This window comes from Cryptomeria japonica, chromosome 7 (genome assembly GCF_030272615.1).
Source record: "Cryptomeria japonica chromosome 7, Sugi_1.0, whole genome shotgun sequence".
NCBI lineage: Eukaryota > Viridiplantae > Streptophyta > Pinopsida > Cupressales > Cupressaceae > Cryptomeria > Cryptomeria japonica.
Window position 1 is genome coordinate 111,622,097 of NC_081411.1, and position 9,431 is coordinate 111,631,527.

At 29.7% G+C, this 9,431-nt stretch overlaps 2 protein-coding genes across 2 annotated transcripts; both read right to left on the reverse strand.

The window, feature by feature from the left end:
* Positions 1–989: 989 nt before the first annotated feature.
* LOC131061228 (non-specific lipid transfer protein GPI-anchored 5-like) lies at positions 990–3,146 on the reverse strand. Its single transcript, XM_057994771.1, has 5 exons — positions 2,828–3,146; positions 1,757–1,807; positions 1,402–1,458; positions 1,224–1,294; positions 990–1,037 (listed from the first exon to the last, which is right to left on the reverse strand). Exons 1-5 carry the CDS (start codon positions 3,144–3,146, stop codon positions 990–992), a joined length of 546 nt encoding a protein of 181 aa, XP_057850754.1.
* A 3,137-nt stretch (positions 3,147–6,283) lies between these two features.
* On the reverse strand, positions 6,284–8,770 carry LOC131061229 (non-specific lipid transfer protein GPI-anchored 29-like). Its single transcript, XM_057994772.1, has 3 exons — positions 8,452–8,770; positions 6,486–6,539; positions 6,284–6,381 (listed from the first exon to the last, which is right to left on the reverse strand). Exons 1-3 carry the CDS (start codon positions 8,768–8,770, stop codon positions 6,284–6,286), a joined length of 471 nt encoding a protein of 156 aa, XP_057850755.1.
* Positions 8,771–9,431: the final 661 nt, after the last annotated feature.

Here is a 9,431-nt window from a genome sequence, read left to right on the forward strand (position 1 = left end):
TTTCGTATGTATGTATTCATATTATAATGATGTAATTACACATTTATGTCAATTTCCATTTAATTTTGTGTGTTTTTTTTTTTAAGAAGGTATTTATATCGAATCCAAAGAATCATTAGCTACCTAATATAGGAACATGGGCCTTAGGTTAACACCTCTTCAACTAAGAGTCATGGATTAAGGGGTATCTATCCCATTAAAATTGTCTAAGACACAATTTTGACCTCATGATTTATAGTGTCATGACTTTGCACTCAACAATACTTGATCCTTAGTGGGTTCATTTAGAACCTTTCAACTTCAACACTATACCAAGTGTGCAATGAAAATTTGTGTCTATGTTAAAAGAATGTTTAAATATATTAGATTTCGGCAATCATACAATATTATTTGTAGCTTCTTGATTATCTTACATCTTGTTGAACAATATTTCATCCTAATGATGGATCACAGTGTTATCCGAAATGTTGATGGTTAAAAATTTCTCACACAATCAAATACTAAAACAACAAACAATGTTTTAATATAGTTATTTATTGATAAACAGTGCAATTTTATATGAAATCAGACATAACTTAGTTATTACAAATACACATCCAAATGTTATTTCAATTATTGAACACAAAACAAAAATATTTGTCATTAACTATGCAAATTGAACTCTTTTAACTTCATATGTTTTTAAGAATGAGTTTTCCACAATTCATAGAGATGTAACTAATGACTTTTAGATTTAGTTATATAAATTTTTAATATTGATGTTTCAAATTGCATTCAATAATCCATCATTTCACTCATTATCCTAATACTAAATCAGCTAGTTTGATATGAATTATAAAAAGATAAATTATAACAATTTTTTATATTACATTATATTCATTAATTTTTTTTTAATTAAGTTAATTTAACAAAATAAAATCTAATAGTTGACTATATTTAATACTATTTTAATTCTAATTCCACTATGACGGAATTGAAAGAATTAATAATTACCTAGTACAATTTGGATAACGTACTCTGTCTTGAGAGCCATGACACTACAATGAAACAGAGATGTACAGCTAAATTCAGACTGTTTTATTCCTCTGAAAGGCAAAGAGATACGACATAGAAGAAAACACAAATCTAGTTGACAATTTATTTTCCAAATCCATCACCACACCACACTCAAACCCACCATGCCATTTCTAAGATATTTCTCAACTAAGAAACTTCATTAAAACCAGTGCTGTCAACGAAAAGATCGCCACCATTGACGGTGCAAACATTGCGCCTGCGTTATCTGGAGCGGGAGCTGAAAGAAAAAAAAAGGTCCACAAAAATTAAAATAATGTGCTAGATAATCATGACATATTTTACAATTTTACAAGTAGCTATACATGAAGATTGCAGAAATCTTACCAGGTGAATCGGGGAATAAAGGCCATTTGAATGGGTTTGGAGAAGGCTCGGGTGCACCTTGTAGAAGGAAAAAATGAATATTTAAATTTAGAATCATTTAATTTATTAAAAAAATCACATAAGGATAAAAGTGTGTTGAGAGTCTATGTATTTTATGAGGATTTTTTTGTTTAGATTTGATTATATAATTTTTTTTTAATCATTAATACAGATCATCATTTGACTCTATGATCTATTATTTGGATGAAAAGAAAAGAGAAGATAAATGAATCATGAAATATGATTTAATATTGATGATTAAAAAAGTATATAATGAATGAAATATGAATTATACATAAAATTGCAGAAATCTTACCGGAACCAGGGAAACCAGACCATCCAGGGATTGTAGAAGGCTTTGGTGTACCTTGTAGAAGAAACAAGGAACATTAAAATTTAGAACCATCCAGTTTGTAAAAAGACACAAAAACGTAAAAGTGAACACTTTCAATTATTGATGATGAGGGTCTATTCATTATCAATATTTTGAGATTTGATCAAAGTTAGTCTAGTATATTTTGAGATTTGATTATATAATATTTTTTCATTATCAATATTTCAGATCATATTTTATAATCCATCATTGGAATGAGATAATAAGAAAAATAAATGAATTATGAAATATGATTGATAACATTGATGGAGAAAAAAATTTAGATAATCAAATCAAAAAATATATTGAATTAATATTTTAGCATAACAGAATTTTAAATCTTTTGAATCCACAATTAAAATCTATTAAATACAACAAATCTACTTAAAAAATGTGTAGTCATTACTAAACAATAATCATAATCTAATCTTATTTGAACTTATATTCTTGAATATAAGACATAACACATTTTATACACTTCATATTAAAGAAAAATATATATTTGGTATATAACATAATACTGAATGTGTTGTTTTCTCTTCCTCCTACTTGAACTTTTATTGCTGAATATAAAATATAACATATTTTATACAATTTATAACAAAAATTATATGTTTGGTTGAGATTGTTCTGTTTGCCCTCTATAATATAATACTGATTGTGTTATTTTCTCTTCTTTCTGATGATGTATTATTTTATTGAGTATAGTTGATAGTGAAATAACCATAGCTAAATCTTGGTTGAACTTATATTCCTGAATTTAAGACATAAGATATTTTATACAATTTATAAAGGATAATAGACTGTAGAAAACTCATACCAACTACTATTTTGTTTTCTTTCTATATTGATATACAAATTATATTATTTCTAATAAAAATTTTTAACTAACAGACTTCAAATAAACATCTAAAATCTTCCACTGAGGGAACTTCTTAATCATCCCTATCATCTGTAAAAACTTCATGTTTCATAAAAATTCATGAAACTATATTGAAATTTGAATCCTAATACCTTTGTTGCAACTGCTGATAGGTGGAGTTTGAACGTTGCAGTCCTGGGGAAGTTCTGACACCTTGGTCATATTGATATTCAATCCACCCCTATTGCCATTTAACGCCTCGCAGAGACAGTTGAAGTGGGTTTTGACAACGTTGCCGAAGGCTGTGCAGCACTCTCCAGATGGCTTTGGATCGGCGCCTGTAACGAAACCGAGGCAGGGAATCAAGGTTTGAAGCACAGAACCACATTCAGATGACAGTGCAGCCACGTCAGCACCGCCAATCAAAGCCACCATGACCATGAAAGCCATTACAATCTTTGCTTTCGCCATGAATGATATCACAGAAAATATTAACTAAAGACCAAACTGGAGAAAAACTCTGTAAACAAAAACCAAAAAGAAAGAAGAGTCTTGGAAACCCGAATGCAGATTGCCTGTGGAGAAGGGATTTTAAAGGCCTCCGAAATCAAACATCGATTTCCTAAACGCATTCCTCGACGAGCTTTTGAATTAATCGCCCTCGATATCTCCTTTTGGGCGAGCTTAGCAATGAATTGACCTGTAGAATTGATGTCGCTTTCAAGTTTTTCTTGTAGCCAGCTTCTTTCTCTATTATTAAATTGGCGACATCAAATAAGCTGGACAATTTTATCAATACTACCATTCTACGCTTCTTTGATAGTATAATCTAACGTTGCCTCCAAGATAAATTTGGAATGGACATTGAAATCTTCATGCTCTGCTGTATTATTGTGAACATATTCTTTAGTGCCTTTTCTGTTTTGTTGGAAGAAAAGAAACAAAGAATTTTACATTTGAAGTTATAGGAATCTGATGTAGCTTATTATTTGCTCTTGTTTGTATAGGAATTGAATCACAGCTAAACATTAGTGAAGGATTAGATAAGAAAAATATTTAGTATTATCACAAGTTTAAGTTTGTTATTAATCTTATATTGGCAATTTCTATTTTAAATGTTCATCTTTACATTCTTGTTTTTAGAAGGTAAAAGTATAATTGCAGAAGACATGTTTACAAACATTAGCTACTCTACTTAAACATCACACTCCTCAATGGTTGAATAGTCAATATTAATTTTACACATTATCCTTACCAAAAACTGGTAAACAATTGTCCTACTCTTATTGACTAAAAAAACCTTTCACCATTAAACTAAGTGTTATTTATGAGTGGTTAACCCATAAGAGGAATGCCATCTCTACCTTTTTCTTCACAAATTTAGTAGTTGCACATTTGTTTCTTATGTTGAAAACGTCTTGAGTTAAATATCACCATCAATATGATATATCTTAAAATACAACACAACAAATATGACATATATTTATAATTAGAACAATAACTTATAGTGTATAGAATAATAGTGTAGATATAGGTAAAAGGCCTAACAATGACTTAAAATATTCAATAATAAGAGTGGTACTTCCAATATTTACATATATGGAGCCATTAATTAACAAAATGATAGATACATTTATATATTACTAGCATTTTATTCATTTAGTCTTTGCTATGCACCATGCATCCAATAGACAATATATTGTCAACCCTAGTTGTGATCTCTTCCAAGTTCTTAAGTAGAGATTCTTAATTACTTTCTAACACCTTCACCTATGATTGGGATACTGACACCCAATTTTGCTAGATTTGAGTTTGTTTGAAGAGTGTCTTGCAAAATTTGTGAATGTTGCTTTCGAGATGAAATCTTGGTTTTTATTGGAGTAAGAGAATGTTACCTTTCTAAGGGTATTTTAGATTAGAAAAACTAACTAAACATCCCGTCTTTTCAATGTGTTTAGTTATGGTTTTCCTATTAATTTAAATGAGCAGAGAAAAACAATAATCACCACAAAATAGAGAAAGAAAATAACATGAGGACATGAGACACAAATTTATAGTGGTTTACCATAAAGGATACATCCACTCTCAAGTAGGGAATAACTTCTATTAATCATTTTCCAATCTACATCATAAATGGGTTGCACACAACCATTTATACAATTGTATTAAGCTTTGAAATGAACAGCTAGGAGAAGGCAAATGGTCATGTGACCATTGGGATTCACATTCCCAACAATCTCCCCCTTGAAGTTAATTTAAATGAGTAGAGAAAAGCAATAATCACCACAAAATAGAGAAAGAAAATAACATGAGGACATGAGACACAAGTTTATAGTGGTTTAACATAAAGGCTAAGTCCACTCTTGAGTAGGGAATAACTTCTATTAATCGTTGTCCAATCTACACCATAAATCGATTGTACACAACCATTTATACAATTGTATTAAGCTTTGAAATGAACAACTAGGAGAAGGCAAATGGTCATGTGACCATTGGGATTCACATTTCCAACAATCTCCCCCTTAAAGTCCAACTAGCATAGTGATGCACTATGACATCCCTACTTCCATTTCAATTCTCATATTGCAACCACGCCTTAAGAAGATTTAAATTTTGCCACTCTATTCCAGCACATTGATTTTAAATTTAGTGGCACCTTGATTACTAGGAAATGTTCCTTTTGAGTTAAGATGTCTCTAATTTATCTACTATATTATGGACTAAATAAAACGTAAATGTAAATTGGTTTTGTTGAAAAATGAATTTGAGTTAAATTTATTGATTTATATTTATGAGTAGTGGTTTATAAGACTATTTTTAAGTTATGAATTCTTTGCTTAATATTTTTTGTATTTAGATGATTTTTGTAAAGCATTGGTATTTATTTTGGATATAAGGACCCATTGAAAACTTGTGTCTATGTTAAATGAATGTTTTAATATAATTATATACTCATAAATTTGGTGCAATCTTATATAAATCTAAGCATTATTTAGTTATTACACATCCATACTCAAATCTTATTTTCAATTATTGAACACAAAACACAAATGTTTGTTTATTAACTACAAGAATTTAACAATTTTAACTTCATACAATTATAAGATTGAGTTTTTCACAATCTAGAGAGATAACACAAGAAATGTTATATTTAATTGTATAAATTTTAATATCAATCTTTTAAATCGCATTCAATAATCCATCATTTCTCTTATCATTTTAATAATGAATTATTGAGTATGATCTGAGATATGTTAGCCAAAATTTTACAACTTATCATTTACCTTATATTCATTAATTAAATTTTCATCAACCAAATTTATTTTTCCTGTAACAATTCAAATTTGACAAAATAAAATATAATAATTGACTTCTTAATCACCATTTCAATTCTAATTCCACTATGATGGAATTGAAAGAATTAATAATTTCCTAGTACAAACTGGATAATGAACTGTGTTTTGAGAGTCATGACACTACAATGAAACAAAGATGTACAGCCAAATTCAGACTGTTTTATTCCTCTCAAAAGCAAAGAGTTACGACATACAAGAATCTAGTTGGACCGAACCACACTCAAACCCGCCAAGCCATTTTTACGATGTTTCTCAACTGAGAATCTTCATTAAAAGCAGTGCTACCAACGAAAAGATCGCCACCATTGACGGTGCAAACATTTCTCCTGCGTTTTCAGGAGGAGGAGGAGCTGAAAAGGAAAAGCAACAAAACCCCACAAAAATCAAAATAATGTGCTAAATAATCATAACATTTTATACAAGTAGCAAAACATGAAGATTGCAGAAATCTTACCAGGTGAACCGGGGAGAGGCCATTCGAATGGGTTTGGAGAAGGCTCCGGTGCACCTTGTAGAAGAAATAAAGGAACATTGCAATTTAGAATCATCTAGTTTGTTAAAAATCACATTAACAGAAATGTGCTTGAGGGTCTTTCCATAATGGGAGGGTCTTAACATTCAAAGTTTGTTTCGTATATTTTGAAATTCGAGTATTTAATTATTTTTTATCAGTTCATATCATCATTTGATTTTATGATATATTGATCTATTATTAAGATGAAATAGAAAGAAAGTGAAATGAATCATGTAATATCATCGGTAATATTGATGAAGAAAAAAGTCTACATAACCCATAAAATATGAGCTATACATGAAGATTACAGAAATCTTACCGAAACCGGGGAAACCATGCCATCCAGGGATTATAGAAGGGCTTGGTGCACCTTGTAGAAGAAACAAGAAAAATTAAAATTAGAATTATTTAATTTGTAAAAAATTCACATAAGCATAAAAGTGAACAATTTCAATAAATGATGTTGAAGGTCTATTCACTATCAATATATTGAGATTTGATCAAAGTTAGTGTGGTATATTTTGAGATTTGATTATATAATATTTTCTCATTATCAATATTTCAGATCATATTTTATAATCTATCATCAGAATGGGATAATAAGAGAAGATAAATGTACTATGAAATATGATTGATGATAACGATGGAGAAAAATGTTTCTATAATAAGATAAAAAAATATAGCAAACTAATACTATAAATCTTAGAAAATATAAAGATTTGACTATATATAGTTTTTTCTATTATAAATCCTTTAAATCATATTCCATCGTTTGTCATCGCGATGAGATAACAAGAAAAGAGAAATGAATCATGAAATATGATTGGAAATGTAATTGAAGAAAAAAATTTAGATAATTAAATTGAAAAATGTACTGAACTAATATTATAGTATAAAGGAATTTTATATCTTTTGAATCAACAATAAAAATCTATTCAATACAACAAATCAACTTAAAGAATGTGTAGTTGATGGTGAACAATAACCATAACCGAATCCTACTTGAACTTATATTCTTGAATATAAGATGTAACACATTTTATACACTTCATAAATGAAAATATATGTTTGGTTAAGACTGTTATGTTGCCTTCTATAACATAATACTGACTATGTTATTTTTCTCTTCCTCCTGTTTGAACTTTTATTCTCGAATATAAATAATAACATATTTTATAAAGTCTATAAAGGAAAATATATATTTGGTTGAGACTGTTCTATTTGTCATTTATAATATAATATTGACTATGCTATTTTCTCTTCTTTCTGATGATGTATTATTGAGTATAGTTGATAGTGAAATAACCATAGCCAAATCCTAGTTGAACTTATATTCTTGAATCTATGACATGACATATTTTATACAGTTTATAAAGGAAAACATCTGATTGGTTAAGACTGTTATGTTTGCACTCTATGGTATAATTCAGACTGTTAATTTCTCTTCCTTGTGATGATATATTGTTGAGTATAGCTGGTAGTGTAACTACTATAGCTGAATTCTACTATATTTATATTCTTGTTCATATAAGAACATATTTTATACAATTTATAAAAGAAAATATCTTTTTGGTTAAAACTGTTATGTTTGCCGTAACATAATACTGATCGGCTTATTCTATCTTCCTTTTAATGGTAGATCATTGAATATGAATCCAAACATCAAATAAAATATATAAATAATTAAAATAAAGAATAACAATAAAAAACTCATACCAACTACTATTTTGCATTCTATCTATTATAGAAATTATTTATTTATAATAACAAAATATTATCTAAAAGATGATTCAGTAAACGTCTAAAATCTTCTACAGAGGGAGCTTCTTAATCATGTCCATCATCTGTTAAAATCTCATGTTTCATAAAAATTCTTCCAAGTATATCGAACTTTGAATCCTAATACCTGCGTAGCAGCTGCTGATAGGTGGAGTTTGAACCTTGCAGTCCTGGGAAAGTTCTGACACCTTGGTCATATTGATTTTAAATCCACCCGTATTGCCATTTAACACTTCGCAGAGACAGCTGGGATTGGTTTTGACAACGTTGCCCAAGGCTGTGCAGCACTCTCCAGATGGCTTTGGATCAGTGCCTGCAACGAAGCCAATGCAGGGAATCAAGGTTTGAAGAAGAGCATCACAGTCAGGTGACTGTGCAGCCACGTCAGCAGCGCTAATCAAAGCCACCATGGCTATGAAAGCCATTACACTCTTTGCTTTCGCCATGAATGCCTTGCAATAAATATTAACTAAAGACCAAACTGTAGAAAAGCTCTGTAAACAATAAACAACAACAACGAAAAAGAAGGAAGAGCCTTGGAAACCCGAATGCAGATTACCTGTGGAGAAGGGATTTTAAAGGCCTTGGAATTCATACATCGATTTCCTAAATGGATTCCTCAACGAGCTTTTGAGGTAATCTCCCTCGATATCTCCTTTTGGGCGAGCTTAGCCATGAATTGAACTGTATAATTGATGTCGCTTTGAAGTTTTTCTTGTAGCTAGCTTCTTTTTGTATTATTAAATAAGCATTATTAAATAAGCGACAAGAAATAAGCCGGACAAATTTATCAATGCTACCATTCTACGGATCTTTGATAGTATATTCTAGCGGTGCCTCCAAGATAAATTTGGAATGGACCTTGAAATCTTCATGCACTGGTGTGTTATTGTAAACATCTTCTTTAGTGTCTTTTCTGTTTGGCTGGAAGAATAAAAACACAGAATTTTACATTTGAAGCTATATGAATCTGATGTAGCTTATCATTTGCTCTTGTTTGTATAGGAATTGCAAAAATGGACAACTAAACATTAGTGAAGGATTAGATAGGAAAAGCATTTAGTATTATCGCAAGTTTGTTATTAATCTTAAATTGGTAATTTCTAT